General features: G+C 39.5%; 1 protein-coding gene across 3 annotated transcripts in view; it reads left to right on the top strand.

Annotated features, from left to right (window-relative positions):
• Positions 1 to 10,245, top strand: part of pag1 (phosphoprotein membrane anchor with glycosphingolipid microdomains 1) — an 83,981-nt gene extending 73,736 nt beyond the window's left edge. For all 3 annotated transcript variants that reach the window (XM_061966914.1, XM_061966915.1, XM_061966916.1), the window contains one exon: positions 7,718 to 10,245. In XM_061966914.1, coding sequence (XP_061822898.1) covers positions 7,718 to 8,047 — 330 coding nt within the window. In that variant the 3' untranslated portion in view covers positions 8,048 to 10,245. The remainder of the gene's footprint in view (positions 1 to 7,717) is intronic.
• The last annotated feature ends 6,732 nt before the right edge of the window (positions 10,246 to 16,977 follow it).

Raw genomic sequence — 16,977 nt, 5'->3', positions numbered from 1 at the left:
ACTAATGTAATCAAAATAGATGATGATAATGCAAGTAACCTTTTTAAACACAATAAACATATTTTTCATTACTGTAGTATTTTTACCATTGTAATTGGAAGGTCAATAACTAACTACCTTTAATAGGTAAACAACGTAAATTACTATTACCAAAAATTGCACTTCAATAAATATTAAAAATCTTGAGGTGCACTTTTTCCCTAGTTGAAAAAACTGTGTCTGGTGGTTTGTTTTGTTGTCTATTTTGTTGCCAATGCCATCACAGCATACTTGGTCATTCATCCGTCCGTGTTGATGGGCTCATGTTACTCACTCAGTCTGAAGATGAAATAATCCCACACAGGGACATTTGGCTTTGTAATCATATTTTCTCCTCCTAACTTTTGTTATTTAGCAGTACTTCTCACTAGCAAAGCCATGTTGGTGTATTCTGTGCGGTCCTGCCTGCTCATACCGAAACAAAGATTGTGGATCACTGACGAGAGGCTTCACTCCGCTCTTTGAATTCTACTGTCAAATAAAAGGTGCTCAGGTGCTGAGAGCGATGCACAGAGTGAAACCTCTTGTATCCGGTTTGAAAGCCACACACAAAGTAATTTATCGAATTTACCGGCCAAGTAATCAAGTTCATTTTCATTTATCGTTCCATGAATTGTTTTATTGACTATTGGCCCAGGCCTACAATTGTATGAAACATTTTTAATGCCTGTGGATATTGCATCTAATGCTTTTTAATGCCATTTAAGACCCTCGTTTTTGCAAAATTCATTTCATGACTTTTAATGCTTTTTAGTGATCCGCGGAAACCCTGTAGGACCCTCTCTCTTTTCATGATGTATTCTTTCACTCCTGATACATTACACGTGACATCCGGTCCCATTGCCTCTAGGTCATGTTGTAATTTTCCATGACAACAAAGCAAGCGTGCCTGATAAAAAGCGCTCAAAGGTAAGGCTCCACTTTTCAGAAATACGCAAGCTCCATGCTAATTTACATTGTAAATGCCATTTACTGTACATACTACTGATTAGACATTTTCCAAATTTGTTAAAGAAAACTACAACTAAGATGCACGTTACTGTCAAACAGAAAATGTGTAATAAGTATAATACTTACGGGTATTAACACTTTGTAGGAATCAACAAAAGACTAGACTTAATGGCAAAGACTACTTCCTGCCTAGGACAAATCGAAATGAATACATACTTGCAATAAATTGTAAGAAAACAAGATCTAACAACTGAACAGCACAGTTATTATCTGCCAAAGTGCCAAAATGTGGTGCTGTTGAGTGCTGGTATTGATTCCCAGGTACCTGGTATCAGTTCAAATATAAAAGGTACCCATCCCTTCACACTCTGCCAAATTATGGGAAACTCCATATTTTCCCTCATTTTTACTTCCTGGTAATATCCCAATACTTTTGCCCAAAGCCACACTAAATGTATAACAAAGTTGGTTATTATACAGTTTTATCGGGAAAGTATTATTTTTCCACATTTTGTTATGTTACAGCCCTATTCTATAATGGAATAAATTCATGTTTGCCCTCCAAAATTCTACAGAAAATAACTCATAATGACATTGGGAAAAGGCTCTTTAAATTCCAGCCATTTTCTACCGTTTGTCCCTTTCGGGGTCGCGGCGCTCTTTAAATTGTTTTTGCAAATGTATTCAAAATAAAAAATCCCATGTACATAAGTATTCACAGCCTTTGCTCAATACTTTGTTGATGCACATTTGGTAGCAAGTACAGCCTCAAGTCTTTGAATACGATGCCACAATCTTGGCAAACCTATCTTTGGGCATTTTCGCCCATCCCAGGAACCTGATGGATCTTGAGAGGTGCTGCGAAGAGGAACTGCCCAAAGATAGGTGTGCCAAGATTGTGGCATCGTATTCAAAAAGTCTTGAGGCTGTAATTGCTGCCAAAGGTGCATCAACAAAGTATTTAGCAAAGACTGTGAATACTTATACACATGCGATTTTTTTTGTTTATCTTTTACTTTCAATACATAAAAAATTGCAACATTGAAAAAAAAAATACTTTTCACATTGTCATTATATGGTAATATGTGTACAGTAATGTTGTCCCGATACCAATATTTAGTATTTCGATACTTTTTGGTACTTTTCGAGACAATTTTTTGTGGTCCCTTTTATTTAGAAAAGTATTATTGGTTTTATTTTAACAAAACATCTTACGGTACATTAAACATATGTTTCTTATTGCAAGTTTGTCCTTAAATAAAATAGTAAAAATACTAGACAACTTGTCTTTTAGTAATAAGTAAACAAACAAAGGCTCCTAATTAGTCTGCAGTAACATATTGTGTCATTTATCATTCTATTATTTTGTCAACAATTATTAAGGACAAGTGGCAGAAAGTTAATTATTAATCTACTTCAGGGGTGTCAAACTCAAATACAGAGTGGGCCAAAATTTAAAACTGAACAAAGCCGCGGGCCAAGGTTACGCTACAATATACACCCCCCCCCCCCCCCATATTTGGCCCGCGGGCCAGAGTTTGACACCCATGATCTACTTGTTCATTTACTGTTAATATCTGCTTACTTTCTCTTTTAACATGTCCTGTCTAAAATGTAATAATCACTTATTCTTCTGTTGTTTGATACCTTAATAATAATAATAATAATAACTGGGATTTATATAGCGCTTTTCTAAGTACCCAAAGTCGCTTTACATGTAGAACCCATCAGTCATTCACACTTGGTGGTGGTAAGCTACTTTCATAGCCATAGCTGCCCTGGGGTAGACTGACGGAAGCGTGGCTGCAATTTGCGCCAACGGCCCCTCCGACCACCACCTATCATTCATCATTCAATTCACCGGTGTGAGTGGCACCGGGGGCAAAGGGTGAAGTGTCCCGCCCAAGGACACAACGGCAGCGATTTTTGGATGGTAAGAGGCGGGGAGCGAACCTGCAACCCTCAGGTTTCTGGCACGGTTGCTCTACCCACTACGCCATGCCGCCCCTTACATTAGTTTTGGATGATACCACAAATTTGGGTATCAATCTGATACCAAGTAGTTACAGGATCATACATTGGTCATATTCAAAGTCCTCATGTGTCCAGGGACATATTTCCTGAGTTTATAAACATAATATACATTAAAAACAAAACAAATAAGATTTTGTGATGCTAAAAATGATCGATGTAATCATCAATCAATCAATCAATCAATGTTTATTTACATAGCCCTAAATCACAAGTGTCTCAAAGGGCTGCACAAGCCACAACGACATCCTCGGTACAGCCCACATAAGGGCAAGGAAAAACTCACCCCAGTGGGACGTCGATGTGAATGACTATGAGAAACCTTGTAGAGGACCGCATATGTGGGTAACCCCCCCCCTCTAGGGAGACCGAATTCAATGGATGTCGAGTGGGTCTAACATAATATTGTGAGAGTCCAGTCCATAGTGGATCCAGCATAACAGTAAGAGTCCAGTCCACAGTGGGGTCAGCAGGAAACCATCCCGAGCGGAGACGGGTCAGCAGCGCAGAGATGTTCCCAACCGATATACAGGCGAGCGGTCCACCCCGGGTCCCGACCCCGGACAGCCAGCACCCCATCCATGGCCACCGGATCTGTGTGTCTCCCCTTCCACAAGGGATAGGGGGGAGCAGAGGAGAAAAGAAAAGAAACGGCAGATCAACTGGTCTAAAAAAAGGGGGGCTATTCAAAGGCTAGAGTATACAAATGAGTTTTGAGATGGGACTTAAATGTTTCTACTGAGGTAGCATCTCTAACTGTTACCGGGAGGGCATTCCATAGTGCTGGAGCCCGAATAGAAAACGCTCTACAGCCCGCAGACTTTTTTTGGGCTCTGAGAATCACTAATAAGCCGGAGTTCTTTGAACGCAGATTTCTTGCCGGGACATATGGTACAATACAATCGGCAAGATAGGCTGGAGCTAGACCGTGTAGTATTTTATACGTAAGTAGTAAAACCTTAAAGTCGCATCTTAAGTGCACAGGAAGCCAGTGCAGGTGAGCCAGTATAGGCGTAATATGATCAAACTTTCTTGTTCTTGTCAAAAGTCTAGCAGCCGCATTTTGTACCAATTGTAGTCTTTTAATGCTAGACATAGGGAGACCCGAAAATAATACGTTATAGTAATCGAGACGAGACGTAACGAACGCATGAATAATGATCTCAGCGTCGCTAGTGGACAAAATGGAACGAATTTTAGCGATATTACGGAGATGAAAGAAGGCCGTTTTAGTAACACTCTTAATGTGTGACTCAAAGGAGAGAGTTGGGTCGAAGATAATACCCAGATTCTTTACTGAGTCGCTTTGTGTAATTGTTTGGCTGTCAAATGTTAAGGTGGTATTATCAAATAAATGTCGGTGTTTAGCAGGACCGATAATCAGCATTTCCGTTTTCTTAGTGTTGAGTTGCAAGAAGTTAGCGGACATCCATTGTTTAATTTCATTAAGACACGCCTCCAGCTGACTACAATCCGGCGTGTTGGTCAGCTTTAGGGGCATGTAGAGTTGGGTGTCATCAGCATAACAATGAAAGCTAACACCGTATTTGCGTATGATGTCGCCTAGCGGCAACATGTAAATACTAAAGAGTGCAGGGCCAAGAACCGAACCTTGGGGGACTCCACACGTTACCTTAACATAGTCCGAGGTCACATTGTTATGGGAGACGCACTGCATCCTGTCAGTAAGATAAGAGTTAAACCACGACAAGGCTAAGTCTGACATACCAATATGTGTTTTGATACGCTCTAATAAAATGTTATGATCGACGGTATCGAAAGCAGCGCTAAGATCAAGAAGCAGCAACATAGATGACGCATCAGAATCCATCGTTAGCAGTAGATCATTAGTCATTTTTGCGAGGGCTGTCTCCGTAGAGTGATTTGCCCTGAAACCGGATTGAAAAGGTTCACAGAGATTGTTAGACACTAAGTGTTCATTTAGCTGCTGTGCGACAATTTTTTCGAGGATTTTCGAGATAAACGGAAGGTGGGACACCGGCCGGTAGTTTACAATGAGGTCAGGATCGAGGTTAGGTCTTTTGAGCAAAGGATGAATAACCGCTTTTTTGAATGCTAGTGGAACAGTGCCAGAGGAAAGTGATAAGTTTATCATATTTAGCACTGATGGACCTAATAATACAAAAAGCTCCTTAATAAGTTTCCCAGGAAATGGGTCAAGTAAACATGTTGTTTGTTTTGTCCCATTGACACATCTTAACAATTCCTCTAATGTTATTTCATCAAAGAGAGAGAAACTATTTTGGAGGGCGGTATCCTTCGTAGATACAGTCGTATCTGTGTTAATAGAACCCAGTTGTAGCTGCGATGCATTGTCTTTAATCTCCTTTCTAATGAGTTCAATTTTCTTATTAAAGAAATTCATAAAATCTTCTGCTGAGTGGGTGGAGCTACTGGGAGGAGTCCCTTGTTGGGTTAGCGATGCTACTGTACTAAACAAAAATTTCGGATCATTTTTGTTGAGGTGGATGAGATTTGAGTAATATTTAGCTTTAGCTAGGGTAAGCATGTGTTTATAAGTTATTAAACTATCACTCCATGCTTGATGGAAAACCTCAAGTTTAGTAGCGCGCCATTTGCGTTCCAGCTTTCTACATGATAATTTATGGGCTCTAGTTTCTTCTGTAAACCATGGGGTGCGCCTTTTAGGGGCTCTTTTAAGCTTTAGCGGTGCTATACTATCAATGGTGTCGCGCAGGGCGTCGTTAAAGTTGTTAGTGAGGTTATCAATAGAGCCGACATAATTTGGGAATGGTGCCATTACCGAAGGCAGTAGGCCAGCAAGAGTCATCGTTGTGGCAGCATTAATGTTGCAGCTGCTATAGTAGTTATTATTATTAGTTTGTTGACAATGAGTCAGGACTTCAAATTTTATAAGGTAATGATCGGACATTACTTTAGTATACGAGAGTATCGTAACTTTGGAGGTGGTGACACCCCTAACCAGCACTAGATCTATCGTATTACCGTTGCGATGCGTAGGTTCATTTATTATTTGTGTAAGACCACAGCTATCAATTATAGTCTGGAGCGCCATGCACTGAGGGTCCGATGGGGTATTCATATGGATATTAAAGTCCCCCATTATGATTATATTGTCGGCGTGCGTCACTAAATCAGCAACGAACTCTGAAAATTCACTGATGAAGTCCAAATTGGGTCCTGGGGGGCGGTAGATAACAGCCAGGTGGAGAGGCAGCGGTGTGACAAACCTCATAGTAAGCACCTCAAACGAGTTATATTTATTATTTAGGTTCGGGGTAAGATTAAAGTTTTTATTGTGTATGAGTGCAACTCCCCCACCCCTTTTAATGGGACGGGCAATATGCGCTCCCGCATAGCCAGGAGGAGACGCCTCACCCAGCGCAAAGAAATCGTCTGGTTTGAGCCAGGTCTCGGCGAGACCAATGACGTCAAGATTATTGTCTCTAATGACCTCATTAACTAATAACGTTTTGGAAGATAATGATCTTATGTTTAAGAAGCCCATATTATAGGTAGTGGGCTGTTTTGAGGAGTTTTTGTTGAAATTATCCGTAGTAGCAATATTAATAATGTTGTATTTATTATGTGTAGTGCACTTTAAATAATTTCGACCATATCTAGGAATTGATATGACGGGAATTTTCCGATTGTTTGCTTGATGTTGTGATAAACCGAACGCATCATAACTTGCCACCTCAGTAGAGTGCATGTCTACTTCTGACACAGAAAAAACATTTTTTGAGTTGTGTATTGTTCTAAAATAGTTGCTATGTGTGCAGGTATTATCCAGCCTGGCGCTGGCTAGTTCTATTTTAACAAACTTCTCACCCGGACTAGCGCGTCTTTGAGGATTAGCCTTTCGCTTTGTTGTTAGCCCCGCTCGGCATCCCCGCTTCTGCTTCCGCTCACACCGCTTACGTGTCTTCCGTTGACGGTCCCCGCTGGCACTTAACTCCGCTGCTTCAGAGGCCGCTGGATGTAGCCAGCGAAGAATCCCCATGCTAGCGAGGAGGTCGAAAGTACCCGCATCTTTCAGCCTATAACGGCCCGCTCTATCCACATCCAGAATCGTCTGTCGGTCGTATCTGATCACGAAGTGTCCACGCTGTGAGCCAGTAGTATCGACTAGATACGCTCCTGTACTTGGTATCATTACAGTGGATGTCAGGTGTAGATCCACCCATGGCGTTTGTTTACATTCAGGAACGATCGGTGCTTTTTTGAGGCGGCTTACTACCGAATATGATTCATTAGTATTACAGTACTATACTAATACCGGTATACCGTACAACCCTAGAGTACAGTAGAATTTTGAGGACAAAAATTATTTTATTTGTAACATAACAATTGTGTTAGATCCTCTATGGAGGGGTTACCCACATATGCGGTCCTCTCCAAGGTTTCTCATAGTCATTCACATCGACGTCCCACTGGGGTGAGTTTTTCCTTGCCCTTATGTGGGCTCTGTACCGAGGATGTCGTTGTGGCTTGTGCAGCCCTTTGAGACACTTGTGATTCAGGGCTATATAAATAAACATTGATTGATTGATTGATTGATTGATTGAACAAAATGTGGATAAAGTCAAGCGCTGTGAATTGTCCCCAGATGAACTGTATGTGACGTTTTGTCTGTTTTGACATTTGAATGGCGGGACGTTACTTCTTGTTCATTAAGCGTGTTTCTTTTCAGTCTCTAGACTACTCGTCGGTGAACGAGAAAAACGGCGCCGGTGTGAACCCGGAGGACAAGGAGCACGACTACAGCAGCATCGCCGAGCTCAAAGGCCTCATTCCCACCGGCTCCTCCGGCGACCTCTACGCCACCGTGCACGACGTCTACGCCCAGCCGGGGGAGGAGCCATGCGCGGCGGACGGTGCAGACCCCGGCTACGAGAGCATCCGCATCCCAAAGACTGGCAGCTTGGACGAGGAGCACAGGGAAGGGGAGGGCGTCAAGGCCGAGCCCGACTACGAGAGCGTGGGGGAGTTGGGCCTGAGCCGGGAAACGTCTCGCCTTTGAGTGCCCGTCATCGCCATCATCATGTGGTCCTCTTAGAGACTCTAGAAGACGTGCATGTCCTCCTTACAGCTCGTGTTGTCTTCATCTATCAAGCAGGGTGAATGAGGTTGGTACCAACAGTAGCAAATACCTCTCCCGCCGCCCACATATCGCTGAAGACGCCATGCTAATTGAAGTATGCGCTCACACCCTCGCCAGAACATGTGACCAACTTTTGCTGATTCACGTCAGCTGCGTCTGTTTGGGGGAAAAAACTTTCTCATTGAACAACACAGCAAAGTGTCTCCATACTTGTGAGCTGGGTCCCAGTTTGTCTTCCTCACGGACCTAGATTAAAGCAGGCTTCACTACACATCTTAAAACAAAGCCTGAAGCTCTGCTAGCTGAAGGCTGAGTGAAAAAGGCGAGGAACTGTCGGGAATTAGGATAAAAAGCTTCACACCGCAAAACGGTTCGTTCATAGGGAGAGAAACTTGTGGCTTTTACGCTACTAAACAAAAAATGGATTTGCAAACCACAAAATTTTGCTAAAGATTTTTTTTTAATTTGTAACTAAAAACAATATTTGCAAACACAAATTATGGATTTCAAACCACAAAAAGATATGCAACCACAAAAAGTTTAGCAAAAAAAATGTGTTGACAAAATAATGGATTTGCAACTCCAAATATATTCATATAACAAATAATGGATTTGCAACCAACAAAAGATTCACGCGCCAAAAAAAGTTGGCAAAAATAAATACATTTGCAACCAAAAAAAGATTTGCAAACAACAAACATTTAAACTAAAGATGTGCAAAAAAAAAAAAGCTAACTAAAATAATCGGTTTCAAATAGACAATAAATCAATTTTTTCATACAAAAAAATACATTTGGGTTCAAATGTTTCTGCTTAGAAATATTTTTTGTTTACTATTCCTTTTTTTTTTTTTTTTTTTTAATTTTGTTTTGGTTGCACACCTGTGTGGGGCTTCCTCTGGACTATATATTAGAAGCCTTTTTATTGATTAGTTTTGTCAACCCTTAGTCTTTGTTTTTTTCGCTGCAATTGTGTTGAAGTGGGATGTAGTCGTCAGTCACGCCCAAATATGGTCACACCATTATTGCCAATCCATTATTTTCAGTTGCAAATCCATTTTTGTTTGCTTGCGTAAAAAAAACAACCAAATGTCTCTCCCTGGCTTGTAAGTCAGCTGTGTAAAGGTACACACCATCCCAACATGGACTAAACTGGAGGATGCCTGGAGGGATACAATGTGGTGGTCTTCTCGTTCACAAGACTACCCTTAGCCCACATACTGTTAAGTCCAATCTACTTTCTCTATTGCCAAATTCTTTTGTTATTTCTTAAGATAAGCAAAATGGTCTAAACAAGCTTTTTAGACAAAAATAAGCACTTTTAAACCTCAATTTTTACATATTTCATCTTGCTGGGATTTCCATGTTTTGTGCAGTGCGTGTCCATCTTGTGTCAAAAAATATATATATTTATTTCAAGCTGTCCAATGAAAAAACAGGTGTTGCCACTTTTCGTGCGTTTCGGTGGAAAATTCACACGGTTTTGGAGACGTGGGCTTTTTTCCCCTTATATCCGTGTGCCAATGTAAAAAAAAAAAAAAATCCCGCTTGGGTTTTTGGAGATTTGTGTCAGAGAAAAGCAAGAAGAGAAATGTAATGGTACCTTGACTTTTGAAGGTAGTGTCAAACATATTCAAACATAAACACTTTTGTGTATAGCTGTTATCAATATTATTATTATCAAGGCAGACTATTTTGGTGTACTTTATTGTTGGTACATTGTGTTGTCTTTACTCCTTGATAGCTATGAAGCACAAGGTTTTAAAACGGTGGTACAGTATTCTCTCTTTAACTCGCACTAGTGCACAATTTTAATATCTAGAAGCTTTTCTATACAACGCAGCACACTCCTAAGCACTATTTCAACCTGTCTGTGAACGCTTTCATGTACAGTGTTGCTCTAATTTGTATTAGTAGAACAACCCCGATGGCCTTATTCGAAAAAGAAAACATTGGTACAGTGTGTCGGTACGTTCTTTTTTTTTTTTTTTGGTGGTACTTTTATTTAAAAGACAAAGAAATGTCTTGCGTGTTCTTTTGTGTAAATGTAAAGCAGAAAAAATGTTAGGTTTTTTCAGCTTGTGTGAGTTAAAATGAATAAAAAACATTCAGCCTGAATTGAATTGACTCCTGTATGTTTTTTGTGCAGTACAGTGGCGTCATAGGGAATATTGGAAATCACGATCTGTTCCAGGGTCAAACTGTTGCCATCTTGCATTGTTTTAAGCATCATACAAGTGTAAGAATTCAACCTAATAATGACACGCTAACTTGCTTGTATTTAATTTTTTTTAACATTGCTTTTAACATTACATTTCGAGGTAAGTCGTTTTTTTTTAAACAAAAAGGATCACAAAAATAAGGAAAACTAGATGAGGCAATTCCTAAAGTAATTGCGTGTGAATGCTCCAATGCTGAAGTTGAAGTGAAATGCTGACAGAATATAGTTTGAATGTTGGAATGGTTTGAATGTTGAAGAGCTGACGCTGAACTGAAGTTCTAATGGAGCGTAGGATGAATGTAGAAATGGTTTAAATCATGGGTGTCAAACTCTGGCCCGCGAGCCAAATTTGGCCGCCCCAACCCCGCCCGCCTCAACCGACGCACGGGGGAGGTTTGGTGGTAGCGGGGGTGTATATTGCAGCCCAGAAGAGTTAGGGCTGCATGGGATTCTGGGTATTTGTTTTGTTGTGTTTATGTTGTGTTACGGTGCGGATGTTCTCCAGAAATGTGTTTGTCATTCTTGTTTGGTGGCATATTTCTAAAATGCTAGTTATTTATACAGGCACCGTCAGTGTCACCTGTATCGCTGTTGGCCAAGTATGCATGCATTTACGTGTGTGTGCTACTGAAGTCGCTCATATCTTGTGACTGGGCCGGCACGTTGTTGGAATGGATGAAAAGCGGACGTGACGACAGCTCGTAGAGGACCTTAAACGCAGTGCCTTTAAAGCACGCCCCCAAGACTGTGGTCCGGGTGGACTACGAGATATAATGACTGATGAACAACTTCGTTCGATAATGAAGTTTGCCTCAGCTCAAAGCCTGAGCCCCGACATTAATGAACTAGCATCCAAGAAAAGATGGCAGGTATCTGGCTTGGGCACATCAGATTAGATCAGTGTGTTGCAAACTGAGCAGTTTAAAGTCCTGAATGGTTGGTTTATTCATTATTGTATTTTCTAATTTATTAGGCTGTGGAAAAAGTTTATGTTGATATTTACCTCAAAGTCTGCAAATAGAAAAGAGGCATTACATTTTTATTTAAATTGTATTTGATATGCGACTTGTCCAGGGTGTACCCCGCCTTCCGCCCGATTGTAGCTGAGATAGGCTCCAGCGCCCCCCGCGACCCTGAAGGGAATAAGCGGTAGAAAATGGATGGATGGGATGGGATGCCATTGATATTTTTTAATTATTATTATTATTTGAAACTCGATTTTGCATGTCTGGAATTGGGGGTTAAATCACCAAAAATGATTCCCGGGCGCGGCCACCGCTGCTGCCCACTGCTGCCCACTGCTCCCCTCACCTCCCAGAGGGTGATCAAGGGTGATGGGTCAAATGCAGAGAATAATTTCGCCACACTTGTTGTGTGTGTGACAATCATTGGTATTTTAACTTCAACTTTAACTATAAAGTTATATAAGCCTTGCTTGTTCAATATTCAATCCAAAACTTGTTTGGGTCCCTATTAAAAGGTTAATTTGTTCAACCTTGGCCCGCGGCTTTGTTCAGTTTTAAATTTTGGCCCACTCTGTATTTGAGTTTGACACCCCTGGTTTAAATGTTGAAATCATTAATGGCTTTTTTGCCGATATCCGATATTCCAATATTGTCCAATTTTTAATTACCCATTGCAAAATCAACCGATACCGATATATACAGTCGTGCAATTAACACATTATTATGCCTAATTTTGTTGTGATGCCCCGCTGGATGCATTAAACAATGTAACAAGGTTTTCCAAAATAAATCCACTCAAGTTTTGGAAAAAAAATGCCAACATGGCACTGCCATATTTATTATTGAAATCACAAAGTGCATTATTTTTTTTAACATGCCTCAAAACAGCAGCTTGGAATTTGGGACATGCTCTCCCTGAGAGAGCATGAGGAGTTTGAGGTAGGCGGGGTTTGGGGGCGGGGTTGAGGTGGGGGTAGCTGGGGTGTGTATATTGTAGCGTCCCGGAAGAGTTAGTGCTGCAAGGGGTTCTGGGCATTTTTTCTGTTGTGTTTATGTTGTGTTACGGTGCGGATGTTCTCCCGAAATGTGTTTGTCATTCTTGTTTGGTGTGGGTTCACAGTGTGGCGCATATTTGTAACAGTGTTAATGTTGTTTATACGGCCACCTTCAGTGTGACCTGTATGGCTGTTGACTAAGTATGCTTGCATTCACTTGTTTATTGGCGCGCTGTACTTCTCCCTACGTCCGTGTACACAGCGGCGTTTTAAGAAGTCATACATTTTACTTTTCGAAACCGATACCGATAATTTCCGATATTACATTTTAAAGCTTTTATCGGCCGATAATATCGGCAGTCCGATATTATCGGACATCTCTAATTCAAACACTAAAATACTTTGAATGTTGGAATGGTTTGAATGTTGAAGAGTTTGAATTTCCAGGAAAACCGGAATTTGGTTTGGAACTTGGGAAATTGTTAGTTTAAATGTCCAGGATGAGTGGAATGTGTTGATGTTGGAATGGTTTGAATAGGTTGAAAAATGTGGGAATTGTGCAACTTGGAAAAATGTCCCATTCATTTCAATGGGAACTTCCTGGAAATTTGGGAATTTTGGGAAAAGCTAGATTTAAAAAAAAAAAACATGATGAGGAGCATGAATGTCCTAAATGAGCTGAACTGGTTGGTGTTGGAATTGTTTAAATCGTTCAAGAAATGTTGAATTAGTAACAGTTTTTAATTGAGAAATTCCTGGAATTTCGGGAAAAAACGTGAATTTTTGTAGTTCCTTAACCGACTTGGTTTTTGTCCTGAATATGAGTGTTTTGACGGTGGAATGGTTGAAATGGGCTGAAAAATGTGAAAGGAGTAGTCGAACTTAAGAAGGGTGGAAATAGGTTACCAAAAGACAGGACTTTTTGGAAATGTGTCCAATGTGTAAAAATGGTAGTTTGAATGTCCAGGATGAGTTGAATGTGTTAAAAGATGGAATGGTTTGAATCGGTTGAAGAATGTGGGAATTGTGGAAGTTTGAAAAATGGCCAATTAATTTTGAATGGGGAAAAATGCAAAAAAAAAAAAAAAAAAAGGAATTATGGGAAATCCGGGAATTTCTTTTAGAATTGTTGAAGTACAGCACACAATTCCTGAACAGGTTGAATATTTTGAAGTTCCATTCATCCATCCATCCATTTTCTACCGCTTGTCTCTTTTGGGGTCGCGGGGAGTGCTGGAGCCTATCTCAGCTGCATTCGGGCGGAAGGCGGGGTACACCCTGGACAAGTCGCCACCTCATCGCAGGGCCAACACAGATAGACAGACAACATTCACACTCACATTCACACACTAGGGCCAATTTAGTGTTGCCAATCAACCTATCCCCAGGTGCACATGCAAACTCCACACAGAAAGATCTCGAGCCCGGGATTGAACTCAGGACTACTCAGGACCTTCGTATTGTGAGGCACTTGCACTAACCCCTGTTCCACTGTGCTGCCCTATTTTGAAGTTGGAACGATTTAAATCAGATGAAAAATGTGGGAATTGTGGAACTTTGAATAATGTCCCATTGATTTCGGGAAAAGCGAAAAAAAAAATTTTAATGGTAAAAAACTTGAATGAGTTGAAATGGTTGGTGTTGAAATTTTTCAAATCGGTCGAGAAATGTTGAAGTAGTAACATGTTGAATTGAGAAATTGTGATACAGAATTCCTGGAATTTCAGGAAAACCGGGAATTGTTCCACTTCAAAAAACACCGTCAAAAGGAAAGTTTTGACGGGGGAACGGTTGAAATGCCTTGAAAAATGTGGAAGGAGTAGTCGCCAGAAAAAAGGGTGGAAATAGGGCTTTGGAAAAGCAGGAATTCTGGAAAATCCTGGAATTTTTTTTTTATTTGGAAAAATTATCGTTTTAATTTCCAGAATGGTGGAATGTGTTGAAGGTGGAATGGTTTGAATCGGTTGAAAAATGTGAAAATGGAAGTTTGAAAAATGGCCAATTCAATTCAAAAGCCTGAGTAGGTGTCTCTATAAACCAGGGGTGTCCAATATACTGTACACATATGTATATATGCACACAGTACAATGACAGTATTGGTTTATAAATGCCCTACAGTTGTAGATTCATGTTTATACATTTCAAAAGTATTTTCCTTAAATGTTTTTTTGAATTTGTTGAAATGTGTACAATCTTTTAACTGCATTCCTAATTTATTCCAGAGTCATACACCCTGCTCAGAGACACAACAACTTTTCAGATAGCTCTTCACTCTTATGATCTTAAAGCAGGGGTAGGAAACCTATGGCTCTAGAGCCAGATGTGGCTCTTTTGATGACTGCATCTGGCTCTCAGATAAATCCTAGCTGACATTGCTTAACACGATAAGTAATGAATAATTCCGCTGGTAATCACAGTGTTAAAATTAACCACGTATCAACCAGACTACAAAGCCATCAGCAAAACCATACAGCACCAGTAGTCGCATTAATGGTAAGAAGTATTTTATTTGTTATTACCTTCAGAATAACTGTTATTAAAAAGAAAAAGAGACCTATTATACCGTATTTTTCAGAGTATAAGTCGCTCCGGAGCATAAGTCGCACCGGCCGAAAATGCATAATAAAGAAGGAAAAAAACATGTATAAGTCGCACTGGAGTATAAGTCGCATTTTTGGGGGAAATTTATTTGATAAAAGCCAACACCAAGAATAGACATTTGAAAGACAATTTAAAATAAATAAAGAATAGGCTGAATAAGTGTACGTTATATGAGGCACAAATAACCAAGTGTGAACGTGTCTGGTATGTTAACGTAACATATTATGGTAAGAGTCATTCAAATAACTATAACATATACAACATGCTATACGTTTACCAAACAATCTGTCACTCCTAATCGCCAAATCCCATGAAATCTTATACGTCTAGTCTCTTACGTGAATGAGCTAAATAATATTATTTGATATTTTACGGTAATGTGTTAATAATTTCACACATAAGTCGCTCCTGAGTATAAGTCGCACCCCCAGCCAAACTATGAAAAAAACTGCGAATTATAGTCCGAAAAACTCGGTACTCTAAAAATGTTGGTCTTACTTAAAAATGCACGCATTTAGTTGTATTCAGAGTTAAAGAATATGATATGGCTCTCACGGAAATATATTTTAAAATATTTGGCTTTCATGGCTCTCTCAGCCAAAAAGGTTCCCGACCCCTGTCTTAAAGTTTGATATTCCACACAAGTTATATTCTCCATCTCTTTTTGGAAATAGATTTTGGATGTTAACATGGTTATTTCTAGCCTTGTACACAATGTGGAGTGTTAAGAATTCCACAATATTTTTTCATTTTAACAACCTGGATTCTGCAGAAAATAAGTTTTTGTGATCTTTGTAACCTGCTCCGTGTTTTATTCGTATATATGGCTTTCTTCTGCAAAATTACAAGTGGTTGGATTGTAATTATTCCTCCGCACTTCTGTACAATAGGTCAAGTATAGCCAAACTATTGAGCAGTAAAGTGTATGTAAATACTTTTTATCTAAAAATTGCTTTGCCTGATTTTTTATTATTGCTATACTTCTTGAGACTTTTCCGCACACAAGATTAATCAAAGATTTCCAGTATTTATTTTCATCTATTATGACTCCTAAAATTTTTATTTCACCTATTATTTCAATTGTTTTGCCATACGCCTTAATTTCAACTTTCTCGTTGTTTCTCATATTTCCAAACACTAAACTTTGTCTTCCTTATGTTTAAAGATCATTTGTTTGCATCAAACCACAGTTTCATCTTCTCCAGTTCTATGTTGATTGTCTGGACTCATGTCTGGAGATTATTGCCTGGACAAAACACATTTGTTTAATCAGCAAATAATACAATTCTAAAAATATCCAACACTCGAGTTAAATCGTTTATGTAGAGCAGGGGTGTCAAACTCATTTTAGCTCAGGGGCCGCATGGAGGAAAATCTGTGCACACGCAGGCTCGACTATTAAAATAATGGCATTAAAATTAAAAAATAAAGACAACTTCAGATTGTTTTCTTTGTCTTACTTTGGCCAAAAATAGAACAAACACATTCTGAAAATATTACAATAAAATATATATATTTTTTAAATGGCAGCAGTAAAGTTTAGCTCCATGAAGGAAAGAAGAAAGTGAATGAATGTTTATAACTGAATACATTTACATATGCATACATTTTATTTTTTTTTTGTATTATTTTTTTCATAATTTAAGTAACGTTTATTACAACCTTTTTCCAAAACACAATATAGAATGTGAGATATAACTGTCATGTCTGTATTATCATGTTTTGTTTTAAGTCATGTTTTGTTTAGTTTCTGTCTTTTCACTCCCTTGTCTGGTCACCATAGCAACCATTAGTTTTCACCTGTCACGTCACGCACCTGTTTCACGTCTTGAGTCACGCACCTGTTTTCGTTAATCATGTCCATAGTATTTAAGTTAATTCATTTTCTGTTGTTCGGCCTGACGACCTCACAACACATTTATGCTCTGTTCATGCCTCTAACTCTTTTTTCATGCCGGTTCCATGCCAAGTAAGTTTTTGTTTGTCAAGCCACAGTTAATGTTTTTGTTTAATTGTTCATAGTTTATTCTCCGCCACTGTGCGCGCTTTTTGTTTGATCCTTTTTTTT

This window comes from Nerophis lumbriciformis, linkage group LG11, assembly GCF_033978685.3.
Source record: "Nerophis lumbriciformis linkage group LG11, RoL_Nlum_v2.1, whole genome shotgun sequence".
NCBI lineage: Eukaryota > Metazoa > Chordata > Actinopteri > Syngnathiformes > Syngnathidae > Nerophis > Nerophis lumbriciformis.
This window is presented reverse-complemented; position numbering and strand designations above follow the sequence as displayed.